The sequence below is a fragment of the Nerophis ophidion genome, linkage group LG22 (genome assembly GCF_033978795.1).
Source record: "Nerophis ophidion isolate RoL-2023_Sa linkage group LG22, RoL_Noph_v1.0, whole genome shotgun sequence".
In the NCBI taxonomy this organism is placed as follows: domain Eukaryota; kingdom Metazoa; phylum Chordata; class Actinopteri; order Syngnathiformes; family Syngnathidae; genus Nerophis; species Nerophis ophidion.
This window is the reverse complement of record NC_084632.1, coordinates 8662632-8690131: the sequence shown is the minus strand read 5'-3', so window position 1 is coordinate 8690131 and position 27500 is coordinate 8662632. Positions and strand designations below refer to the sequence as shown.

At 39.4% G+C, this 27500-nt stretch overlaps 1 protein-coding gene across 1 annotated transcript in view; it reads left to right on the top strand.

Annotated features, from left to right (window-relative positions):
• Nucleotides 1-27500, top strand: part of LOC133540959 (transducin-like enhancer protein 1) — a 372555-nt gene that overhangs the window by 327018 nt on the left and 18037 nt on the right. Inside the window, exons 20-24 of the mRNA XM_061884044.1 lie at nucleotides 1143-1283; nucleotides 4537-4590; nucleotides 14055-14213; nucleotides 16629-16779; nucleotides 23528-23697. Coding sequence (XP_061740028.1) covers nucleotides 1143-1283; nucleotides 4537-4590; nucleotides 14055-14213; nucleotides 16629-16779; nucleotides 23528-23697 — 675 coding nt within the window. The remainder of the gene's footprint in view (nucleotides 1-1142; nucleotides 1284-4536; nucleotides 4591-14054; nucleotides 14214-16628; nucleotides 16780-23527; nucleotides 23698-27500) is intronic.

The window sequence follows — 27500 nt, the reverse complement described above, 5'->3', positions numbered from 1 at the left end:
TGATGAAATATTAACATTGCAACACATGCCAATACGGCCGCTTTAGTTTACTAAATTACAATTTTAAATTTCCCGCGGAGTTTCTTGTTGAAAACGTCGCGGAATGATGACGCGTATGATGACGCGTGCTTGTGACATTATTGGTTGGAAGGGACATTATAGCTCAACACCACTTATGGCTAAAAGTCGTCTCTTTTCATCGCATAATTACACAGTATTTTGGACATCTGTGTTGCTGAATCTTTTGCAATTTGTTCAATTAATAATGGAGACTATAAATAAGAATGCTGTTGGTGGATATCAGCTGCCTTTAGCACCGAGACACAGCCGGTGTTTTTTTGTTGTGAAGCTTCATCACAGAGCGGTCAAGCGAACATGTTTCTCTACGTCAACCAGCAAGTTTTTGGATGGGAAAATTGCGATATTAAGTCAGCTCTTACGGGAGACTTCATTGGATTATGGGACCTCCTCCTGTAGCTGTCAAAAAAGCATCTGTGATCTTGGCTCCTCCATTGGCTTCTCTCTGAAACACTGGCGTTCACCGCAGCCCTCCGACTTTCAGGTATGACTTTAGAATCTCACTAAAACACTATAAAAATAATAAGCAGATAAGGGATTTTTCAGAATTATCCTAGTAAATGTGTATAATTACATCTGAAACGCTACCACTGCCGCCGCCCGGAGCCGTCGTTTTTTTTCTTTTTTTAGTGCCTCACTCTAACTTTCCTCATCCACAAATCTTTCATCCTCGCTCAAATTAATGGGGAAATTGTCTCTTTCGCGGTCCGAATAGCTCTTGCTGCTGGAGGCTATGATTATAAACAATGTGAGGATGTGAGGAACTCCACAACCAGTGACGTCACGCGCACATCGTCTGCTACTTCCGGTAAAGGCAAGCCTTTTTTATAAGCGACCAAAAGTTGCAAACTTTATCGTCGATGTTCTCTACTAAATCCTTTCAGCAAAAATCTGGCAATATCGCGAAATGATCAAGTATGACACATAGAATGGACCTGCTATCCCCGTTTAAATAAGAAAATCTCATTTCAGTAGGCTTTTAAATCTACACTTTGTCATCAGCTAATTCACGTCTTGTCTTTTAACTCTGTTTAACTCTAACACTGTTCTGTCTGCCTCTGCAGAGTAAGTCAGTGTCGTCAACAGACAGTCAGCCCCCCGAAGAGCGCCAGGGGCCCTCAGGTGGCTACGCCTCCTCGCAGGGCGGAGCCGAGGCCAAGAGACGACGCTGTGACGACAAAGAGGCCCTCCCACCGCACTCTTACGTACGTGCCTTTGTCTCCTTAACTGCATCATGCATATGTAAGTAACTGTGCCCTGTGCATCATGCATATGTACAAAACCCGTTTCCATATGAGTTGGGAAATTGCGTTAGATGTAAATATAAACGGAATACAATGATTTGCAAATCCTTTTCAACCCATATTCAATTGAATGCACTACAAAGACAAGATATTTGATGTTCAAACTCAATAACCCTTTTTTAAAAAACAAATAATAATTAACTTTGAATTTCATGGCTGCAACACGTTCCAAAGTAGTTGGGAAAGGGCATGTTCGCCACTGTGTTACATCACCTTTTCTTTTAAGTACACTTAGTAACCGTTTTGGAACTGAGGAAACTAATTGTTGAAGCTTTGAAAGTGGAATTCTTTCCCATTTTTGTTTTATGTAGAGCTTCAGTCGTTCAACAGTCCGGGGTCTCCGTTGTCGTATTTTACGCTTCAAAATGCACCAGACATTTTCAATGGGAGACAGGTCTGGACTGCAGGCGGGCCAGGAACGTGCCCGCACTCTTTTTTTACGAAGCCACGCTGTTATAACACGTGCTGAATGCGTCTTGGGATTGTCTTGCTGAAAAAAGCAGGGGGGTCCATGAAAAAGACGGCACTTAGATGGCAGCATATGTTGTTCCAAAACCTGTATGTACCTTTCAGCATTAATGGTTTCTTCATAGATGTGTAAGTTACCATGCCTTTGGGCACCCCATACCATCACAGATGCTGGCTTTTGAACTTTGCGCTGAAAAGAGTCTGGATCGTTCGCTTCCCCTTTGGTCCAGATGACAGGATGTCGAATATTTTCAAAAACTATTTGGATTCGTCAGACCACGGAACACTTTTCCACTTTGCATCAGACCATCTTAGATGATCTCAGGCCCAGAGAAGCCTGGTGCGTTTCTGGATGTTGTTGATAAATGGATTTTGCTTTGCATGGTAGAGCTTTAACTTGCACTTACAGATGTAGCGACAAACTGTATTTAGTGACAGTGGTTTTCTGAAGTGTTCCTGAGCCCATGTGGTGATATCCTTTAGAGATTGATGTCGGTTTTTGATACAGTGCCGTCTGAGGGATCGAAGGTCACGGTCATTCAATGTTGGTGGAGTGATTTCTCCAGATTCTCTGAACCTTTTGTGAATATTATGGACCGTAAATGTTGAAATCCCTAAATTTCTTGCAATTGCACTTTGAGAAACGTTCTTAAACTGTTTGACTATTTGCTCACGCAGTTGTGGACCAAGGGGTGTACTTCGCCCCATCCTGAGCATTTTTTGGGAAGTTGTTTTTATACCCAATCATGGCACCCACCTGTTTCCAATTAGCCTGCACACCTGTGGGATGTTCCAAATAAGTGTTTGATGAGCATTCCACAACTTTATCAGTATTTATTGCCACCTTTCCCAACTTCTTTGTCACGTGTTGCTGGCATCAAATTCTAAAGTTATTGATTATTTGCAAAAAAAAAAAAGTTTATCAGTTTGAACATCAAATATGTTGTCTTTGTAGCATATTCAACTGAATATGGGTTGAAAAGGATTTGCATATCATTGTTTTCCGTTTATATTTACATCTAACACAATTTCCCAACTCATATGGAAACGGGGTTTGTAAGTAACTGTGCCGTGTGCATTTGTAACGCTTTATTGTTTTTGTGTTTTAATTCAATGTTATGTCTTATCGGTCAATTTACATTTTTTCATGTTTTTTCCCTTTTTGGTCAATGAAAAGCCTGTTTTTTGTAATTGTAATTGAATAATTGTTATTTGGAGCCTTAAATAGGTCATTAATTCATAATACCATTCATTTTATTTAATTACATTTTTTTGAAGCAATGACACTTCAAAAAAAAAAAATCGCACCAAAATGATTGGGGATCCAATCATAAAAGTGTTAAAATTAAGTCAGGTTTTTATTACTATTTTTATGCCTTTTGTGTCAAAGAGAAAAAACACAACTTATGGAAAGTTCAAACCCCCCAAAAAATGCCAAAGTGAAATATTTGAAAAGGTCAATAATTCATAACAACTTGGATTTTGATTCATTATTATTTTTTGAGCAATGACAAAAGAAAAAGAAAGAAAAAAAAAACATCCTGCAAGGCAACTTTGCGTTATTAAATACCATTGCAACATTTTGTTGTTACATTTCACCCCTTTACTCTTTTATTCCACTTTTTATCTATTTTTTAAATACCGTATTTCCTTGAATTGCCGCAGGGCACATAGTTTGCGCCTGCCTTGAATTACTGCCGGGTCAAACTCGCTTCCCAAAATAATTAGCGCATGCTTAGTATTACCGCCTGGTCAAACTTGTGATGTCACGAGTGACACTTCCCCTGTCATCATTTTCAAAATGGAGGAGGCTGATTTCAATACCGGTTATTTGAAATTGCATAAAGGGAAGAAGATTAAGAGCTATTCAGTAGAATTTAAGGTCCAAGCTTACATCACACTCAAATTTTTACCGCATGCCTTTGGTAAGTGCCGGAGTGAGAAGAGGTTTTAAAATAATTAGTGCTTACTTTTACCGCATGCCTTTGGTAAGCACAGGAGTGAGAAGAGGTTTTAAATTAATTAGCGCCCCGGCGGCAATTCAAGGAAATACGGTACTTTAATAGTATTTTTTAGAATGTTATAAGGAAAAACTGCAAATGGCCCCTGGGCCGCACTTTGGACACCACTGGTTTAGCAGTCTCGAGATGTAAAACTGCAGGTGTTGCCAAAGTCAGAGCTTTTCTTCCTGCCACACACACTCGTGTGCAGGAGAGATGCAGCCTTCGGCCTTTTTCATTTCATCTCTTTTCCCTCCGTCGTATTTTTGTGTGTTTTCCAGCCAGACTGCAGACTGTAATCAGCTGCTGATGTCACTCCTCGCTCATGTCGATAGCAGTATCATATCAAAGCTCCGTTGCCATGGCGACTAAGTGCCATCATTCTCGCCCCAGAAAAGGGGACAGAGAATGGAAATCAAAAATGTGTGTGTGTGTGTGTGTGTGTGTGTGTGTGTGTGTGTGTGCGTGTGTGTGCGTGTGTGTGCGTGTGTGTGCGTTTTTGAGAGTATTTGTCCTGTTGAAGGCTGCACTGCCAGTCTTATTGACATCATTCTTCTCTTCTATCTTCCTGACTAAACTTTTATGGCAGCACAAAGGTCTCCAGTGTGTGACGGTGTGGGCGCTGCAATGAAAAGTATCATTTTGTCTTCTGAAAATATGTCCTTTTTTTCTTTCTTTCTTTACAGGACAGCGATGGAGATAAAAGTGAGGACAATCTGGTGGTGGATGTATCCAATGAGGTACAGCGTGGAAACACCCATCTGGCAACTTATACACATTTCACCACAATTATTCATTTTTAAATATCAAAGTGATAATGCAGATTGTAGTACATGAGTCATTACACCCATTCTGTGCCATTTGGGTCCCCAGGAAATCAAATGCGCAAAAAATAGATTTTTTTTATCTGATTGATTGAAACTTTTATTAGTAGATTGCACAGTACAGTACATATTCCGTACAATTGACCACTAAATGGTAACACCCTAATAAGTTTTTCAACTTGTGTCCGCCTTCATCAATTCATAATAATATTGGTAATAGATTTTATTTGTAAAAGAACACTTTACATTGAGCAAACAACCTCAAAGTGCTACAGTGTATTAAAAAAATAAAATGATAAGATATTAAAATAAAATAAAATAAAAAATAGAACTGACTGTACAGACGCATAATTCTCAGACGCCACTGTATCAAAAACCGACATCAATCTCTAAAAGATATCACCACATGGGCTCAGGAACCCTTCAGCAAACCACTGTCACTAAATACAGTTCGTCGCTACATGTGTAAGTGCAAGTTAAAGCTCTACTATGCAAAGCGAAAGCCATTTATCAACAACATCCAGAAACGCCGCCGGCTTCTCTGGGCCCGAGATCACATAAGATGGAGTGATGCAAAGTGGAAAAGTGTTCTGTGGTCTGACGAGTCCACATTTCAAATTGTTTTTGGAAATATTCTGTGAAGACTGGTCGGCACAATGTCCCTTCGTGGATGCGTAGACATGAATACAGCAAGAGGTAAGATATAATAAATTTATTCTAAATAACAAAAAGGAGCTCTGAACAGAAACACTGGAGCTTAAGAAAAGGCAAACCAAAAACGCTAGTATGAGAACTAGGAAGTAAAAGTAAGCAACTAAGCTGGCACGAAAGCAGACAAAAACCAGAAAAACTATTCCTCTGCATGTGAGCCGGAATAAACAAATGGCTCGCATAAAAGCTAGCGGGAATATACATACGAATTGCGTGAAAGAAAACGATCAAAACCAGACGTACAGTTGCGTGAGAGCAAACTATGAACACAGCAAGAAATGAACAAAGAGGCTGGCTTAAATAGGAGGGTGATTAGACAAACAGGTGTGTGTGGACCTGGAGTAGCAGGTGGACTGATGAGTACCATGGTGACGGACTAAACAGGAAGTAAGTGGTTCAGAAAGAGAATGAAACAAAGATCGAAAAATAAACAACATGTGAAGATCCGAGTCACGGCTCGCAACATATTCGACATTCTGTCATCCGGACTAAATGGGGACGCGAACCATCCAGACAGTTATCGGCGCGAAGTTCAAAAGCCAGCATCTGTGCTGGTATGGGAGTGCATTAGTGCCCAAGACATGGGTAACTTATGCATCTGTGAAGGCACCATTAATGCTGAAAGGTACATACAGATTTTGGAACAACATATGCTGCCATCTAAGTGCCGTCTTTTTCATGGACGCCCCTGCTTATTTCAGCAAGACAATGCCAAGCCACATTCAGCACGTGTTACAACAGCGTGGCTTCGTAAAAAAAGAGTGCGGGTACTTTCCTGGCCCGCCTGCAGTCCAGACATGTCTCCCATCGAAAATGTGTGGCGCATTATGAAACGTAAAATACGACAGTGGAGACCCCGGACTGTTGAAAGACTGAAGCTCTACATAAAACAAGAATGGGAAAGAATTCCACTTTCAAAGCTTCAACAATTAGTTTCCTCAGTTCCCAAACGTTTATTGAGTGTTGTTTAAAGAAAAGGTGATGTAACACAGTGGTGAACATGCCCTTTCCCAACTACTTTGGCACGTGTTGCAGCCGTGAAATTCTAAGTTATTATTTGCAAAAAAAAAAATGTATGAGTTTGAACATCAAATATGTTGCCTTTGTAGTGCATTCAACTGAATATGGGTTGAAAAGGATTTGCAAATCATTGTAGTCCGTTTATATTTACATCTAACACAATTTCCCAACTCATATGGAAACGGGGTTTGTATATTATATTTTGGATTTTCTTTCACTGATGTGTCTGTGTGTGTACTGAAGGGTGGAAAACAAATCACACATCACCAGAATTACGCCAAATGTTTTGTTTTGGTTTAAAACCTGGAAACAATGCTTTGTCCTCATGTATCAGTCATGTATCAGTCATGTATGTTTCATGCGTTCATCCCTTAGAATGGATATCTAGTATTTAGAGGTCACATGATCCCCAAATGAGCTCATTTTTATTCAAGTTGCAGGCAGGATTGATGCACACGAAGCCTGTGAGCCGGTGTCAGAGGCCACGTGTGAATAATGCAGGAGTGCTGCGTGGACACAGCTGCCACCTGATTGGTTGTTGACTCAAACACATCAATCGTCTTCGTGTGCACGTGTCAATCATGCACTCTTATTTAATCAAGCCCGACATTGGCTCATGGAATCAAACTTTTCAGTGATTTATTTATTTTTTTAAACTTGACAAGACTGAGTTTAAATGTGAATATCTGGAAGTAGGTGAGTGTCTGGTCCCAACTTAGGATGTACAGATGGACACACCTTCTCTTTATGTTCATGACTATTTACATTGTCACATCAAAAAGTTATGTACTTCACAAAAAAAGGTTTTATATTGTAGTTTTTTCAAAATAACCACCCTTTGCTGTGATTGCACACTCTTGGCATTCTCTGCATGAGCTTCAAGGGGTAGTCACCTGAAATGGGTTTCACTTCACAGGTGTCATAGTTTTGATGTGACAATCTACAACAGGGGTCACCAACCTTTTTGAAACCAAGAGCTACTTTTTGGGCACTGATATATGCGAAGGGCTACCAGTTTGATACACACTTAAATAAATTGCCAGAAATAGCCAATATGTTCAATTTATCTTTAATAAATAAATCTATCTACCGGTATTTATAAAACAAAGGGTATTTTTTTCTGTCATTCCGTCATACATTTTTTTTTCCTTTACAGAAGGTTTTTTGTAGAGAATAAAAGATAAAAAAAACACTTAATTGAACGGTTTAAAAGAGGAGAAAAAAGGAAAACAAGGACAATTTAGTTTTGAAACATAGTTTATCTTCAATTTCGACGCTTTAAAATTCAAAATTCAACCGAAAAAAAGAAGACAAAAACTAACTAATTCAAATCATTTGAAAAAATTAAAAAAATAATTTATGGAACATCATTAGTAATTTTTCCTGATTAAGATTAATTTTAGAATTTTGATGACATGTTTTAAATAGGTTAAAATCCAATCTGCATTTTGTTAGAATATATAACAAATTGGACCAAGTTATATTTCTAACAAAGACAAATTATCATTTCTTCTAGATTTTCCAGAACAAAAATTTTAAAAGAAATTCAAAAGACTTTGAAATAACATTTAATTTTGATTCTCAAGATTTTCTAGATTTGCCAGAATATATACATTTTCAATTTTAATCATAAGTTTGAAGAAATATTTCACAAATTTTCTTTGTTGAAAAAACAGAAGCTAAAATGAAGAATTAAATAAACATTTATTTATTATTCTTTAGAATAATAAAAAAAAAAATTTTACTTGAACATTGATTTAAATTGTCAGGAAGGAATTTAAAAGGTAAAACAAGATATTTGATGTTCAAACTCAACTTTATTTTTTATTGCAAATTATAATTAATTTAGGATTTCATGGCTGCAACACGTGCCAAAGTAGTTGGGAAAGGGCCTGTTCACCACTATGTTACATCACATTTTCTTTTAACAACACTCAATACACGTTTGGGAACTGAGGAAACTAGTTGTTGAAGCTTTGAAAGTGGAATTCTTTCCCATTCTTGTTTTATGTACAGCTTAAGTTGTCGTATTTTACACTTCATAAGGCGCCACACATTTTCGATGGGAGACAGGTCTGGACTGCAGGCGGCCCATGAAAGTACCCGCACTCTTTTACTACGAAGCCACGCTGTTGTAACACGTGGCTTGGCATTGTTTTATAAATAAATAAATAAATAAATGGGTTGTACTTGTATTGTATGTATAGTATAAGTATGTTTTGCTGAAATAAGCAGGGGCGTCCATGATAACGTTGCTTGGATGACAGCATAGGTTGCTCCAAAACCTGTATGGACCATTCAGCTTTAATGGTGCCTTCACAGATGTGTAAGTTACCCATGCCTTGGGCACTAATACACCCCCATACCATCACAGATGCTGACTTTTGAACTTTGCGCCTATAACAATCCGGATGGTTATTTTCCTCTTTGTTCCGGAGGACACCACGTCCTCTGTTTCCAAATATAATTTGAAATGTGGACTCGTCAGACCACAGAACACTTTTCCACTTTGCATCAGTCCATCTTAGATGAGCTCGGGCCCAGTGAAGCCAGCGGCGTTCCTTTGTGTTGTTGATAAATGGCTTTCGCTTTGCATAGTAGAGTTTTAACTTGCATTTACAGATGTAGCGACCAACTGTAGTTACTGACAGTGGTTTTATGAAGTGTTCCTGAGCCCATGTGGTGATATCCTTTACACACTGATGTCGGTTTTTGATGCAGTACCGCCTGAGGGATCAAAGCTCCGTAATACCATCGCTTACTTGCAGTGATTTCTCCAGATTCTCTGAACCTTTTGATGATTTTATGGCCCGTAGATGGTAAAATCCCTAAATTCCTTGCAATAGCTCGTTGAGAAATGTTGTTCTAAAACTGTTTGACAATTTGCTTAGAAATTGGTTACCCTGACCCAATCCTGGTTTCTGAATGACTGAGCATTTCACAGAAGCTGCTTTTATACCCAATCATGGCACCCACCTGTTCCCAATTAGCCTGCACACCTGTGGGATGTTCCAAATGAGTGTTTGATGAGTATTCCTCAACTTTATCAGTATTTATGGCCACCTTTCCCAACTTCTTTGTCACGTGTTGCTGGCTTCAAATTCTAAAGTTGATGATTATTTGCACAAAAAAAAAATGTTTATCAGTTTGAACATCAAATATGTTGTCTTTGTAGCATATTCAATTGAATATGGGTTGAAAATGATTTGCAAATTATTGTATTCCGTTTATATTTACATCTAACATAATTTCCCGACTCATATGGAAACGGGGTTTATAAAAAATGCAGTTATTTTGCCGTAATGCGAGTAATTTGTGTCATCTTAAGGTAGCAGCTCACATAATTAGCTGTTTGCCGCTTGTCAGCCGAGGGATTTTAAAAATACATACATCGGCGTTGGTGATGGGCAGTGAAAGAGATTAACCACCAACTGTGTAGTCATCCATCATGTGCACGGACGGAACTTGTAATGTTTCTGTTTTTTCACAGCATTATTAAGATTTTTGGCCCGTGTAAATACCCACAAACTGTGTGTTACTCCCTCCGAGGTCTTAATCAAAGCTCAAGTTGATCGTTTTGCTCCCACAGACATTTAATTCGTCCTCGCCTTCTTCTCCTTAACAATGACACCAAAATAATGCCGTCAGTACTAATGAATAAGAAAAGCAGAAATTACAATTAGTCTGACATCAAATAAAAGAAAACACATTAATTTCACATACATTATCAGAAAGAGTCATCCCTCATTGGCCTCACAAACTCCGAGGGAATAAAGTTTATTTTGAAGCCGAGACTTTAAAAACCTCTTCCATCAAATGCTGACTGTCTCATGCTGCTTCCTTTATTCCCTCACATATTCATTGTCCCCCCAACAATGTGTCCAAACCGGAACAAAAAATATGTTCCTCTCCAATTTACATGGGTTTTATAACAAAAAATAAAGTTAACATACCGTATTTCCTTGAATTGCCGCCGTACATATCGTATGCGCCTGCCTTGAATTACTGCCGGGTCAAACTCGCTTCGCGAAATAATTAGCGCATGCTTAGTATTACCGCCTGGTCAAACTTGTCACGTCACGAGTGACACTTCCCCTGTCATCATTTTCAAAATGGAGGAGGCTGATTTCAATACCGGTAATTTGAAATCGCATAAAGGGAAAAAGATAAAGAGCTTTTCAGTAGGGCTTCACGGTGGCAGAGGGGTTAGTGCGTCTGCCTCACAATACGAAGGTCCTGCAATCCTGGGTTCAAATCCAGGCTCGGGATCTTTCTGTGTGGAGTTTGCATGTTCTCCCCGTGAATGCGTGGGTTCCCTCCGGGTACTCCGGCTTCCTCCCACTTCCAAAGACATGCACCTGGGGATAGGTTGATTGGAAACACTAAATTGCCCCTAGTGTGTGAATGATGAGTGTGAATGTTGTCTGTCTATCTGTGTTGGCCCTGTGATGAGTTGGCGACTTGTACAGGGTGTACCCCGCCTTCCGCCCGATTGTAGCTGAGATAGGCGCCAGCGCCCCCCGCGACCCCAAAAGGGAATACGCGGTAGAAAATGGATGGATGGATGGACAGTAGGATTTAAGGTCCAAGCTATTGAATAACCGGTATGCTAAAAAGAACAGTAAGGAGCTACGTTTTATTAATATACCGTAGCTGCGTGTGTCAAATATGAGTCGTTAACTGACTCCGACCTCCTGGTGGTAGAGGGCGCTAGTGATCCTTTTTGCGACTATTGGCTGTTGAAGAAGTGACAACGAGTGACGTGATTTGTGCTGGGAACGGATTTAAAGCGGGGGTTGCACGACGGACCTTTTAGGATGTAACACCACTACTCCTCTGCTGGCTATGTAAAGCATGTTCCAGTCCTAAATACCCAGTGTATTATTTATACAATAACACTTCATGGTGGCAGCGGTGGGATAAAGAGATCACCCACGGAGCAGAACGGGAGGGGGAGTTGTCCAAGGGTAATTTGGTCGTCGCCCGCACTTGATTAGCCGAGCTAACTGATAGCAGCGGTCTGATAGCAGTTTTCTAAACTGAACTTTCGATCGAAGCAGGAAGTAATAAAGGAAGAACTCCATCAAGACAGAGAATCTTTAAAAACTGAAGAAAGATAAGGAAGACTTCTATAAACAAGTTATCGATGCTTTTGATTAGAAGGAGCTGGCATGGACTTCATTTATAAGTAACAGTAAGACCATAATAACGTTTTTTTTATTAAACGTGCTTTTCATGATGGTCTCTTTACATCACACTCAAATTTTTACTGCATGCCTTTGGTAAATGCCGGAGTGAGAAGAGGTTTTAAAATAATTTGCGCATGCTTACCTTGACTGCATGCCTTTGGTAAGCGCCGGAGTGAGAAGAGGTTTTAAATTAATTAGCGCCCCGGCATGAAATTACCAAAGGAAATACCATTTTAATCCCATTATATGTAAATATGAACTTATATTTATATATTGTGTTTATTTATTCTAGCCAGCTATGAAATGATACAACATATATACAATGTGCTTCTGCCAGCAGCTAGACTGTGTGTTAACACACCTGTACTCACAGGTGTGTACGTGTGAAGGCTCCATGTGCTGAGTCAGCAGGTATTTGGAGGATTGAGCTCCCTGCTGCTGCCTTTTTCCAGCCATGAGTTGCTTTTTTTTATAATCACTGTGCTAGCTTTCTGAAACATGTCACGTTTCACAAATATATTTTTTGACACTTTATCTCGCTTCTTTAGTACTCTTATTTACAGCGTATTATTATTATCGGCTTCGTCCAGTAACTATTTTAAACACTTCATGCAGCGTGCAAAATGCAATGCGATTTTATCCAAAACTGCCTTTTGAATTTTGCACAATAAGGCAGGCTGTTACAGCCGTGTGTGAAGGTTGCTTTTCTACTCGTGTGTGTGTGTGTGTGTGTGTGTGTGTGTGTGTGTGTGTGTGTGTGTGTGTGGTTGAAATGTCATTCGTGATGTGTGCGACCCAGCGAGAAGTGCTGACTCAGGCATTCGCTGTAGTGGAGGAGGTTTTTGTCTGAGGCGTGGTTGGGGCGGGGGGAGTGGTTAAGAGGGGAGGAGTATATTTACCGCCAATTCACCAACTCGAGTATTTCAAATATATTTCATATATATATATATATATATATATATATATTACTTGACTTTCTGTGAATTTTCGCTATATATATTTTATTTTATACAGATAAATAAATGACATTTTTGAATTTTAGACGGCACCTATCAAATACACAGTAATAAGTACACTGTTGTTCTACTAACTGTACTGTGCTTGCTGGTTACTAAAAAAACACTTACCTTTCACTATTTGAGTAACCTTTGTTCTGCCATTTGCGTCCTGGCCAATCAAAAACCAACCCCATAACGCTATAGCCAACATTCACCAGGAGATGGCAACAGACAACATCGAATCACTCTATTACAGATGGCTGTAACTTCCTCGTTCTTCTGCTTCGTCTCCTTGTGTGTGCAGTTTTTTATTAAAATCCGTAGATGTTGTAACGTGAGTGGGCAGGCAAGCTGTTTATATAGTGGGAAAGCGGACATGAAAACAGGCTGTCCCCACTCATGTCCGCATGGAGCTGGAGGGGGCGTGGCCTCCAGCTCCGGCTGAATTTCGGGAGATTTTCGAGAGAGGCGCTGAATCTCGGGAGTCTCCCGCAAAATCAGGGAGGGTTCTTCAAATTTGACGTTGAGTTCATGTAGGCTGAAATGTCCACTTATTTGGGGAGACACAGATGACAACGCCTTACATAACTTTTTTTTCGGTTGTCTGAAGCGTGCACATCGATTTTATGTGAGGCCAGGGGTGTTTGCGTTCGTTGTTGTCTCTGCCATTTTTGTTGTTGTTTGCCGCTGAAACTTTTTGAGCAGTTAATCATGTGACCGCTTGGCTCTGTTTGATTGGTGAAACGGAGTCAAACGTCACCAGTGACCGCATTTGATTGGCGAAACGGAGTCAAATGTCACCAGTGACCGCATTTGATTGGTGAAACGGAGTCAAACGTCACCAGTGACCGCATTTGATTGGTGAAACAGAGTCAAACGTCACCAGTGACCGCATTTGATTGGTGGAACGCAGGCATGCGATAGATCCTACTTTGAACGTCTGTCTGACAAACCGAAACCAAAAAAAACATGTATTAACAGATCGATAAAAATCATTAGCGAGTAGCGGGCTGAATTTGGATAAATGGAGCGGAGTAAAAGTAGCGTTTCTTCTCTGTAAAAATACTCAAGTAAAAGTAAAAGTATGCTGCATTATAACTACTCTTAGAAGTACAATTTATCTTTGGGGCGGCATAGCTCGGTTGGTAGAGTGGCCGTGCTAGCAACTTGAGGGTTGCAGGTTCGATTCCCGCTTCCGCCATTCTAGTCACTGCCGTTGTGTCCTTGGGCAAGGCACTTTACCCACCTGCTCCCAGTGCCACCCACACTGGTTTAAATGTAACTTAGATATTGGGGTTCACTATGTAAAGCGCTTTGAGTCACTAGAGAAAAGCGCTATATAAATATAATTCACTTCACAATTCACATCCCAAAATGTACTGAAGTAGATGTAACGGAGTAAATGTAGCGTGTTACTACCAACCTCTGTTGATTAGTTTTTGTGTGTTCTCTTGTAATCCAGGAGCCAAACTCTCCGGCAGGAACCCCGCCTCATGGGAACGGTTTGGACCGCACTCCTGCCTTAAGGAAGGAGGCCCCGGGCTCTTCGGGCCCAGCAGAGGCGCCCTCCACCCCAAACCCCTGTAGCCCCGCCCCAGGGAAGGCCAAAGATCCCATACAGGCAAGATTGTCACGTCAAAGAATCTTTGCCTTCTTTCTAATTACAAAATCCAAAATGTAAACAACATGTACAATCAGATATATTCATTATTTGATTGACACAGTTAGGGAGGTTCTTTTAGCAATGGTAATGCTTTTAGTTCAGTGGTTCTTAACCTAGGTTCGATCGAACCCTATGGGTTCGGTGAGTCGGCCTCAAGGGTTCAGCGGAGGTCAAAACACACCCGACTCATCGTCTCAATAAAAACTTCTCCCTATCGGCGTATTACGGATACGGCAACAACAGAAGTCACACTGATTTGCAGGTGTGTCATTTGTTGTGAGTTTATGCATTGTGTTGGTTTTGTTCTTTCTACAAGTTGATGTTCATGCACATTTCTTTTTGTGCAGCAGTAATAAAACATGGTAACACTTGAGTATGGGGAACATATTCACCATTAATTATTGTTGCTTATTAACATGCAAATTAGTAACATATTGGCTCTTAACTAGTCATTATTAAGTACTTATTAATGCCTAATTCGACATGGCATCATTATAACCCTAACCCTAACCAAATAACTCCAAATTAAGTCTTTGTTACTTAAAATATGTTCCCCTAGTGTCCAAAAACCTCTAAATTAAGTCTTTGCTACTTAGAATATTGTTGTGATCCGCTTCTCGGATACCATCCTTAGTTTGGTTTTCGTGTCTTTTTGGGATTTTCTGATTGTTTTGGACTCTTCCGGTGCTGAGTTTGTTTGTGCACTTCCTTGTTTGTTTTTGTCACCATGGTAACTTGATTTTCACCTGCCTTGTACGCACACCTGCTTTTCATTGGAGACTCTATTTAAGCCTGCCTTTTTCGTTTACTCGGCCTCGCCTCGTAGAACTTGTGTTACACGCAACCAGTGACGACTTTGTTTCTGTTTTCGACTTGCTAGCTTTCGCGCTATGCCTAGTTTTTGTTTGTTTCCCTAGCTCCCATGCTAGTTCTTTTGGTTTGGCTTTTCTGCCTAGCACCAGTGTTTCTGTTTCTTAGCCTCTTGTTAGTTAAATAAATCATTTCTTCTTACCTTACGCTGTGTCCGAGCCCGATCTGCATCTTGGAAGAGCACCATCCACATAACGATGCCACAAAGTCGTTACAAATATGTTCTCCATACTAAAGTGTTACCAAAAACACATAACTTTGTCTTGAATCAAAAAAAAAAAAACATTTTATTTTTCACTAAGAAGGGTTCGGTGAATGCACATATGAAATTAATGAGGTTCGGTACCTCCAACAAGGTTAAGAACCACTGGTTTAGATGGAACACAGCAGGTATTACTGATTGCCGGGAAAAATATTCAAGTTGCAATTTTCATTTATTATAATTCTGAATCGATTCAGAAAGTAAAATAAATAAAAACACAACTTTTGAAAATATGTTTTTTTAAAGGGCAACTGCTCTTTTTTTCAGTGTTGCCTATCCTTCACGATCATTATGAGGGACAAGAACATTTATGTAGTTTTTCTTTTAAAGATGACGAAAAAAAGGCTTGAAAGATGCGGCTGGAACAAATTCTTTGGCGCATTTATTTCTGTTTCCATTGCAGCGCAGGTGATGTGAAGTAAATTATATTTATATAGCGCTTTTTCTCTCGTGACTCAAAGCTCTTTACATAGTGAAACCCAATATCGAAGTTCCATTTAAAGCAGTGTGGGTGGCACTGGGGGCAGGTGGGTAAAGTGTCTTGCCCAAGGACACAACGGCAGTGACTAGGATGGCGGAAGCGGGGATCGAACCTGGAACCCTCAAGAACCTGCACGGCCACTCTACCAACCGAGCAATACCACTATTCACGTCTGACTTCTGGCAACAAATGTGTGTTCCTACTTCCAGAAACAAACGCGTGTGTGTTGTAGTCATGGCAGACTTGGTAACAGACAACTAACACAAACGAAGGAGTCACAACCTTGTCTTTTTGAAGCTGAACATACAGAGGATGAACTATTGCAAAAGCGAAGAGTGAGATCTTAGAGCTGACAGAATTTGACCGTTTTTGAATGCACTTTTGAATTGATTTAGCGGCAGAATGGATTCCTCCCATTAGTTGCATGTCTAGCCACCGAGAACGAGAACATTTTCACATGTTAGAATGAAAAAAATAATAATTTTGTTGTCTTGTCTCATTATGATTGTTTACGCTGTGCAAACTGACATAAATAAGTAATAATACGAATATAATTTTATATATATATGTAATTACATTTCTATTGTGCGTCTTTTTTTATGTTTGATATAATATTTTTAGTAGCTGTGTTATAAGGAAGTAAGCATTATTATTGTTATGGCGCCTCGACTACCTGCTCTCCTAATGTCACAGAGTCAATAGTTTTCTTCTCCCACTCTCTCTCCACAAGTTGCCCCCAATATGTCCTATTTGTCCACAGATGGATAAGTCCCAGTCGCCATTGTCCAAGTCCAGCACTCCGTCCCCGTCCCAGCGTGAGGCTCTTACCCCGGGAGCTCCTGGAGCGCCCGGTCCCAGCACTTCCTGCCTCCGGCTGGTCAGCAAAGCGGCGTCTGCGGCGGACCCGCTTGGTGAGATTTCATGGATTGATGAGTCAGCAGTCTTGTCTTGCATGCCACATGTCCTCTTCTTCCCAACCTTTCCCTTTTTCTCATCACTTTTTAGCCTCTAACTTAGTTAACTACACATGTACCTTACAGAGGTTTTGGATAACTAGTAAGAAAGAATGACTTCCCACATTGATCATCATGATACTTGTTAGTTTGGACTGAAGGGGCGCTGTCTTACATTGTCAACTATCTTACATTGTCAACTATCTCACATTGTCAACTATCTCACATTGTCAACTATCTTACATTGTCAACTATCTTACATCGTCAACTATCTCACATTGTCAACTATCTTACATTGTCAACTATCTCACATTGTCAACTATCTTACATTGTCAACTATCTCACATTGTCAACTATCTCACATTGTCAACTATCTTACATTGTCAACTATCTTACATTGTCAACTATCTCACATTGTCAACTATCTCACATTGTCAACTATCTTACATCGTCAACTATCTCACATTGTCAACTATCTCACATTGTCAACTATCTTACATCGTCAACTATCTCACATTGTCAACCATCTTACATTGTCAACTATCTCACATTGTCAACTATCTTACATTGTCAACTATCTCACATTGTCAACTATCTTACATCGTCAACTATCTCACATTGTCAACCATCTTACATTGTCAACTATCTCACATTGTCAACTATCTTACATTGTCAACTATCTCACATTGTCATCTATCTTACATTGTCAACCATCCTAATTGTCAACTATCTCACATTGTCAACTATCTCACATTGTCAACTATCTCACATTGTCAACTATCTTACATTGTCAACTATCTCACATTGTCAACTATCTCACATTGTCAACTATCTTACATCGTCAACTATCTCACATTGTCAACCATCTTACATTGTCAACTATCTCACATTGTCAACTATCTTACATTGTCAACTATCTCACATTGTCAACTATCTTACATCGTCAACTATCTCACATTGTCAACCATCTTACATTGTCAACTATCTCACATTGTCAACTATCTTACATTGTCAACTATCTCACATTGTCATCTATCTTACATTGTCAACCATCCTAATTGTCAACTATCTCACATTGTCAACTATCTCACATTGTCAACTATCTCACATTGTCAACTATCTTACATTGTCAACTATCTTACATTGTCAACTATCCTACATTGTCAACTATCTCACATTGTCAACTATCCTACATTGTCAACTATCTTACATTGTCAACTATCTTACATTGTCAACTATCTCACATTGTCAACTATCTTACATTGTCAACTATCTTACATTGTCAACTATCTCACATTGTCATCTATCTTACATTGTCAACTATCTCACATTGTCATCTATCTTACATTGTCAACTATCTTACATTGTCAACCACCCTACATTGTCAACTATCTTACATTGTCAACTATCTTACATTGTCAACCACCCTACATTGTCAACTATCTTACATTGTCAACTATCCTACATTGTCAACTATCTCACATTCTCAACTATCTCACATTGTCAACTATCTTACATTGTCAACTATCCTACATTGTCAACTATCTTACATTGTCAACCATCCTACGTTGTCAACTATCCTACATTGTCAACTATCTCACATTGTCAACTATCTTACATTGTCAGCCATCCTAATTGTCAACTATCTCACATTGTCAACTATCTCACATTGTCAACTATCTTACATTGTCAACTATCTTACATTGTCAACTATCCTACATTGTCAACTATCTTACATTGTCAACTATCTCACATTGTCATCTATCTTACATTGTCAACTATCTTACATTGTCAACCACCCTACATTGTCAACTATCTTACATTGTCAACTATCTCACATTGTCAACCATCCTACATTGTCAACTATCTTACATTGTCAACTATCCTACATTGTCAACTATCTCACATTCTCAACTATCTCACATTGTCAACTATCTTACATTGTCAACTATCCTACATTGTCAACTATCTTACATTGTCAACCATCCTACGTTGTCAACTATCCTACATTGTCAACTATCTTACATTGTCAACTATCCTACATTGTCAACTATCTTACATTGTCAACCATCCTACGTTGTCAACTATCCTACATTGTCAACTATCTTACATTGTCAACTATCCTACATTGTCAACTATCTTACATTGTCAACCATCCTACGTTGTCAACTATCCTACATTGTCAACTATCCTACATTGTCATCTATCTTACATTGTCAACTATCTCACATTGTCAACTATCTCACATTGTCAACCATCCTACGTTGTCAACTATCCTACATTGTCAACTATCCTACATTGTCATCTATCTTACATTGTCAACTATCTCACATTGTCAACTATCTCACATTGTCAACCATCCTACGTTGTCATCTATCTTACATTGTCAACCATCCTACGTTGTCAACTATCCTACATTGTCAACTATCCTACATTGTCATCTATCTTACATTGTCAACTATCTCACATTGTCATCTATCTTACATTGTCAACTATCCTACATTGTCAACTATCCTACATTGTCAACTATCTTACATTGTCAACCATCCTACGTTGTCAACTATCTCACATTCTCAACTATCTCACATTGTCATCTATCTTACATTGTCAACTATCTCACATTGTCATCTATCTTACATTGTCAACTATCTTACATTGTCAACCACCCTACATTGTCAACTATCTTACATTGTCAACTATCTCACATTGTCAACCATCCTACATTGTCAACTATCTTACATTGTCAACTATCTTACATTGTCAGCTATCTTACATTGTCAGCTATCTTACATTGTCAACTATCTTACATTGTCAACTATCCTACATTGTCAACTATCTCACATTCTCAACTATCTCACATTGTCAACTATCTTACATTGTCAACTATCTTACATTGTCAACTATCTTACATTGTCAACTATCTTACATTGTCAACTATCCTACATTGTCAACTATCTCACATTCTCAACTATCTCACATTGTCAACTATCTTACATTGTCAACTATCCTACATTGTCAACTATCTTACATTGTCAACTATCTTACATTGTCAACCATCCTACGTTGTCAACTATCTTACATCGTCAAGTATCTCACATTGTCAATTAAATAAATATAAATAAATAAATGGGTTGTACTTGTATGCGCTTTTCTACCTTCAAGGTACTCAAAGCGCTTTGACACTACTTCCACATTTACCCATTCACACACACATTCACACACTGATGGAGGGAGCTGCCATGCTAGGCGCCAACCAGTACCCATTAGGAGCCAGGGTAAAGTGTCTTGCTCAGGACACAACGGACGTGACGAGGATGGTACTAGGTGGTACTAGGTGGGATTTGAACCAGTGACCCTCGGGTTGCGGACGGCCACTCTTCCACTGCGCCACGCCGTATATATATATATATATATATATATATATATATTAATTATCTTACATTGTCAACTATCTCACATTGTCAACTATTTTACATTGTCAACTATCTCACATTGTCAACTATCTCACATTGTCAACTATCTCACATTGTCAACCATCCTACATTGTCAACTATCTCAGATTGTCGACTATCTTACATTGTCAACTATCCTACATTGTCAACTATCCTACATTGTCAACTATCTCACATTGTCAACTATCTCACACTGTCAACTATCTCACATTGTCAACTATGTCATGAACTTATTTTTAAATGATCCTTTTTCATTTTTAAAAGTATGGGCCGTTTGCCAGCTTATTTTAGCATGCTAATGTTTTTTGTTAGCTGTTCAGCAAATGTTTTATATGTTTACACCTAAATATAGTGCATTTTAATACTTGGCACCATCTTAGAATTACATTAAGTTGTCCGATGTCATCATGCTAACATTTTGTGCTAGCTTTTTGGCAAAATGCCGACTTCGACCAACCCCGATTCCAGAGGTTCAGATAGACGGCCCGTCAAAATTTCAGCGGAATGTTCTTAGTGTTTGTAAATATAGTGATAAGTTGTCCGAGATTTCCATGAAATCTTTTGAATTTCTCCCATCTAAACTCTGGGTGTTCTGATCTGATACTGATATCAGTCCGATATCAATAGAGAAACAAGTATCGGTTGGCATGTAAAATGTTTGATTAATCTTTATTTGTGTGAAAGTCAGGTAACATCTAAATGTCCTCCAAGAAGCACACAAGTTTTGCGTTTACCTGTATTTTAGTCAAGTCATTTACAGGAGGAAAACATACTATGCTTTAGTCTACTTGGGGCTAGCAGCTACACAACAGCTAAGCACACAATAGCACACAAACTAGACAGTAAGTGACTTTAATTGAACAATATGGTAAGAGTGGAGATGTTCTTTGTTCTTGGGGAGCTGAAGCTCCTGTTTTCACCACCTGACAGACATGACAGGAAAACCTACTCAGTGGCCTCGTGGTTAGAGTGTCCGCCCCGAGATGGGTAGGTTGTGAGTTCAAACCCTGGCCGAGTCATACCAAAGACTATAAAAATGGGACCCCTTACCTCCCTGCTTGGCCATCAGCATCAAAGGATGGAATTGGGGGTTAAATCTCCAAAAATGATCCCCGGCCGTGGCCACCGCTGCTGCTCACTGCTCCCCTCACCTTCCAGGGGGTGATCAAGAGTGATGGGTCAAAACCACAATCGTTGGTACTTTAACTTTTAACTTTAATGTCCCTTGTTGCACATTTCCACTCCAATGTTCTTAGTCCTTCTTATTCTTCTGAACTGTTCTCTTAGAACTATTAGCATGTTGATGTTTTAGCGGGGCGTGTCTCTTTGCCGCTCTCATCTAACCCTCACGCCCTGACCAATCACAACAGGGTAGGCGTGGTCTTGGAGAAGGCTGTGGTATCACAGCGTTTTGGCCAAGAGGAGAAGAATGCAGATTTACCCTGTATATCACCTGATGTACAAACCCCGTTTCCATTTGAGTTGGGAAATTCTGTTAGATGTAAATATAAACGGAATACAATGATTTGCAAATCCTTTTCAACCCATATTCAGCTGAATGCACTACAATGATGTTCAAACTCATAAACTTTATTTTTTTTCCCAAATAATAATTAACTTAGGATTTCATGGCTGCAACACGTGCCAAAGTAGTTGGGAAAGGGCATGTTCACCACTGTGTTACATCACCTTTTCTTTTAACAACACTCAATAAACGTTTGGGAACTTAGGAAACTAATTGTTGAAGCTTTGAAAGTGGAAATCTTTACCATTCTTGCTTAATGTACAGCTTAAGTTGTTCAACAGTCCAGGGTTTTGTCGTATTTTACGCTTCATAATACGTCACACATTTTCGATGGGAGACATGTCTGGACTGCAGGCGGGCCAGGAAAGTACCCGCACTCTTTTACCACGAAACCACGCTGTTGTAACACGTGGCTTGGCATTGTCTTGCTGAAATAAGCAGGGGTGTCCATGATAACGTTGCTTGGATGACAACATATGTTGCTCCAAAACGTGTATGGACCATTCAGCATTAATGGTGCCTTCACAGATGTGTAAGTTACCCATGCCTTGGGCACTAATACACCCCCATACCATCACAGATGCTGGCTTTTGAACTTTGCGCCTATAACAATCTGGATGGTTATTTTCCTCTTTGTTCCGGAGGACACCACGTCCACAGTTTCCAAATATAATTTGAAATGTGGACTCCTCAGACCACAGAACACTTTTCCACTTTGCATCAGTCCATCTTAGATGAGCTCGGGCTCAGCCAAGCCGGCGGCGTTTCAGGATATTGTTGATAAATCGGTTTGGCTTTGCATAGTAGAGTTTTAACTTGCACTTACAGATGTAGCAACCAACTGTAGTTACTGACAGTGGTTTTGTAAAGTGTTCCTGAGCCCATGTGGTGGTATCCTTTACACATCGATGTCGGTTTCTGATGCAGTTCCGCCTGAGGGATCAAAGGTCCGTAATATCGCTTACGTGCAGTGATTTCTCCAGATTCTCTGAACCTTTTGATGATTTTACGGACCGTAGATGGTAAAATCCCTAAATTCCTTGCAATAGCTCTTTGAGAAATGTTATTCTAAAATTGTTCGACAATTTGCTTACAAAGTGGTGACCCTCACCCCATCCTTGTTTGTGAATTACTTAGCATTTCATGGAAGCTGCTTTTATACCCAATCATGGCACCCAACTGTTCCCAATTAGCCTGCACACCTGTGGGATGTTCCAAATAAGTGTTTGATGAGCATTTCTCAACTTTATCAGTATTTATTGCCACCTTTCCCAACTTCTTTGTCACGTGTTGCTGGCATCACATTCTAAAGTTAATGATTATTTGCAAAAAAAAAAAATGTTTATCAGTTTGAACATCAAATATGTTTTCTTTGTAGCATATTTAACTGAATATGGGTTGAAAATGATTTGCAAATCATTGTATTTTGTTTATATTTACATCTAACACAATTTCCCAACTCATATGAAAACGGGGTTTGTATTTACCCTGTATATACCCTGATATATTTATATATATATTTACCCTGAATACAACCTGATCTATTTATATCTGATATCCTTTCTAAAGCCTCTGAGCAGGATACGACCCCTTTAACGCCTCCTAATATGGAATAAAGTGACTTTAGTTCCAAAATGTTGTTATCATCAGACCCTCTGTGACCGTGCTTGTGTGTTGTGTCCTCTCCCTCCCTCCCTCGATCTCTCCCTCCTCTTCCTCCCTCTCCCAGCGCTCCGCAGCCCCATGTCCGTGCCCCCCGCTTCCTTCCCGGCTCATTTTGGGGTGGTGTCCCACGCAGGACTGAATGGCGAGCTGGCCAGCCCAGGAGGCTTCGGCGGGGCTCTGACCCTCTCGCCCCAGATCAGTGCAGCGGCCAGCGCCTACTCCCGCAGCCCCCTGGTGAGTCCAGTGGAATCTGGTTCTAGCATGCAGACGACCAGAATTGTTTACAGTTTTTAATTTCATTAAAAAGGCTCGAAACGTTTCGGGCCATTCCACCAGATCAAACCCATTTGCGTCTCCAGGAAATAAAATTTAGGCTGTCAAATCATTTATAAACGCAGATTAGTCACAATTTATTTTAACCACTTATGCTCCTTAAAGGGGAACTGCACTCTTTGGGGACTTTTGTCCAACATTCACAATCCTTACTCCACAATATTTATGACTAGGACTTAACTAAACACAAGCAGGTCTTCAAGTTTTATTTGGGCATAAAAAACACACAAACTAATCCCATCTCTTGTCCTTTCTGTACATTAAGTTCTGCTCTCAAACATTACTAATCTAGTAGAGAATAAACTGCATTGCATCACAGGAAATTTCTCATACAAAATGCTCAGACAAACATTTTATAAAGTGATGTCTGCAGACACAAGCATGATCTGATTGTATTCCACAGGACATATTTTAAGAGCCATTTCCTTCAATGCACTTTCCTTTTTCGCTGACTTTATTACTTTTATGCTCTTTCCTATCCCTCTATATCAGGGGTCGGCAACCCGCGGCTCCGGAGCCGCATGCAGCTCTTTGGCAGCTCTGATGCAGCTCAGCTGCACAATCGCCGACCCCCTAGATTGTTGCGGGGAGATTCCGGAATACAATGCCTCTCCCGGACATCACCCAGAGTCAACGTTCTCCAATTTTCAATCGGACAACAATATTAAGGGCGTGCCGTGATGATATTACTCTTAACATCCTCTTGAACGTCATCGCGCCCGCCATTCACGGAATGCTATTTGCGTGTGCTCTGGAACGTCATCGCGCCCGCCATTCACGGAATGCTATGTGCGTGCCGACCGGACACATGCATTTCGCTGCTTCTATCGGCTTCTATCTATGAGAATCCAAGGCATACTGGGTGTCACAGAGTACACTGACGGTTGTGATATAAACAACTTTAACACTCCTATTAATATGCACCACATTGTGAACCCACACAAAAGAAGAATGACAAACACATTTCGGGAGAAAATCCTCACAGTAACACAACATAAACGCAACACAACAAATACCCAGAATCCTTTGCATCCATGACACTCCTGACTATGTTATGCACCCCGCGAGTACCAAACCCCCGACCCCCTCCCTGCGTGGTTGAGGTGGGCGGGGTTTGGTCTTCACGGGTTGTATAACATAGTCAGGATTTGTCATGGATGCAAAGGATTCTGGGTATTTGTTGTGTTACTGTGAGGATTTTCTCCCGAAATGTGTTTGTCATTCTTCTTTTGTGTGGGTTCACAATGTGGCGCATATTAGTAGGAGTGTTAAAGTTGTTTATATCACAACCGTCAGTGTACTCTGTGTCACCCAGTATGCCTTCCAGTCGTGTGCGTGCATCTGCGTAAGCCTCTCACAACATGTTGCTGGACTGGCAAGCAGTTTGTACATGTTGTAGAAGGTGTTTAAGGCAATGGCTTCATAGCATGCCCTTATTCTTGTCATCTGGGTGACCACCAGCAGATATTGGCCAGAATAGTTGCGGCTCCCATTGTCTTCCTCATTTTGTGAAACGGGTCGAAATGGCTCTTTGAGTGGTAAAGGTTGCCGACCCCTGCTCTATATAAATGACTGCAACAGCAAAGAACAGAACAGCAATATGGCATTTTCTGCTCAAACTCTACACTCTCACTTTATTCTATGCTACACTCAAGGTGCTTGACCGTGGTGTCAATTAAACCGCGAAGAAAAAAAAAAGATGTGACTTCATATGCGACCCTACTATAGAAAGACTTTCTCGATCCTTTAAAAGGCCTAAAGTTCCCCCAAAGAGTCGTTCCATGACCAGGGAGCAGTTCATCTGAAAGCTTTCTTTTCTAAAAACAATGTTGGTTGGCTTGATGAACAAACATGCTAGCAAATAGCATCCAATATCAAGAACGCTACTGGAACATCGCCAACTAGCAGTGGACGACAAACGACTAACAATGTTGTCAACAAAAGTAGCACAGATGAGTTAAACAACACTTTTGTGTCAACTGTGATTAAAGGAGTTTAATACAAATTCAAAAGAGGGATTCATCTGATTTCAAAAAATGTGTTTAAAATACAACGTATTTGTTTTGTTCGGCACATTATTTGATTGCATATTTAATAAATAAAGTTTAAAAGATACATAGAAACCAGGCCTTCAGTGATGTCCCACTTCAATGATGACCTCTCAAAATCGCATCATGATGTCACCACATGACCATTGCTGGAGAAATACTACACAGCAGGGGTCACCAACCTTTTTGAAACCAAGAGCTACTTCTTGGGTACTGATTAATGCGAAGGGCTACCAGTTTGATACACACTTAAATAAATTGCCAGAAATAGCCAATTTGCTCAATTTACCTTTAATAAATAAATCTATATATATATAAAAAGAATGGGTATTTCTGTTTGTCATTCCGTCGTACATTTTTTTTCCTTTTACGGAAAGTTTTTTGTTGAGAATAAATGATGAAAAAAACACTTAATTGAACAGTTTAAAAGAGGAGAAAACAGGAAAAAAGTGAAAGTTTAATTTTGAAACATAGTTAATCTTCTATTTTGACTCTTTAAAATTCAAAATTCAACTGAAAAAAAGAAGAGAAAAACTGGCTAATTCGAATCTTTCTGAAAAATTTATGGAACATCATTAGTAATTTTTCCTGATTAATATTAATTTTAGAATTTTGATGACATGTTTTAAATAGGTTAAAATCCAATATGCATTTTGTTAGAATATATAACAAATTGGACCAAACTATATTTCTAACAGACAAATCCTTATTTCTTCTAGATTTTCCAGAACAAAAATTTTAAAAGAAAATCAAAAGACTTTGAAATAAGATTTAAATTTGATTCTAAAGATTTTCTAGATTTGCCAGAATAATTTATTTTATTTTAATCATAATAAGTTTGAAGAAATATTTCACAAATATTCTTCGTTGCAAAAACAGAAGCTAAAATGAAGAATTAAATTAAAATGTATTTATTATTCTTTACGATAAAAAAAAAAACTTCAACATTGATTTAAATTGTCAGGAAAGAAGAGGAAGGAATTTAAAAGGTAAAAAGGTATATGTGTTTAAAAATCCCAAAATCATTTTTAAGGTTGTATTTTTTCTCTAAAATTGTCTTTCTGAAAGTTATAAGAAGCAAAATAAAGAAAATTAATTAATTTATTTAATAAACAAGTGAAGACCAAGTTTTTTCTTGGATTTTCAAATCCTATTTGAGTTTAATCTGTCTTAGAATTAAAAATGTCGAGCAGAGCGTCTTGCTGAAATAAGCAGGGGCGTCCATGATAACGTTGCTTGAATGACAACATATGTTGCTCCAAAACCTGTATGTACCTTTCAGCATGAATGGTGCCTTCGCAGATGTGTAAATTAACCATGCCTTGGGCACTAATACACCCCCATACCATCATAGATGCTGGCTTTTGAACTTTGCGCCTATGACAATCCGGATGGTTCTTTTCCTCTTTGTTCCCAAGGACACAAATGTCCATAGTTTCCAAAAACAATTTGAAATGTGGACTCGTCAGTCCACAGAACACTTTTCCACTTTGCATCATTCCATCTTGGATGATCTCGGGCCCAGAGAAGCCGGCGGCGTTTCTGGATGTTGTTGATAAAAAGCTTTTTCTTTGCATAGTAGACCTTTAACTTGCACTTACAGATGTAGCGACAAACTTTATTTAGTGACAGTGGTTTTCTGAAGTCTTTCTGAGT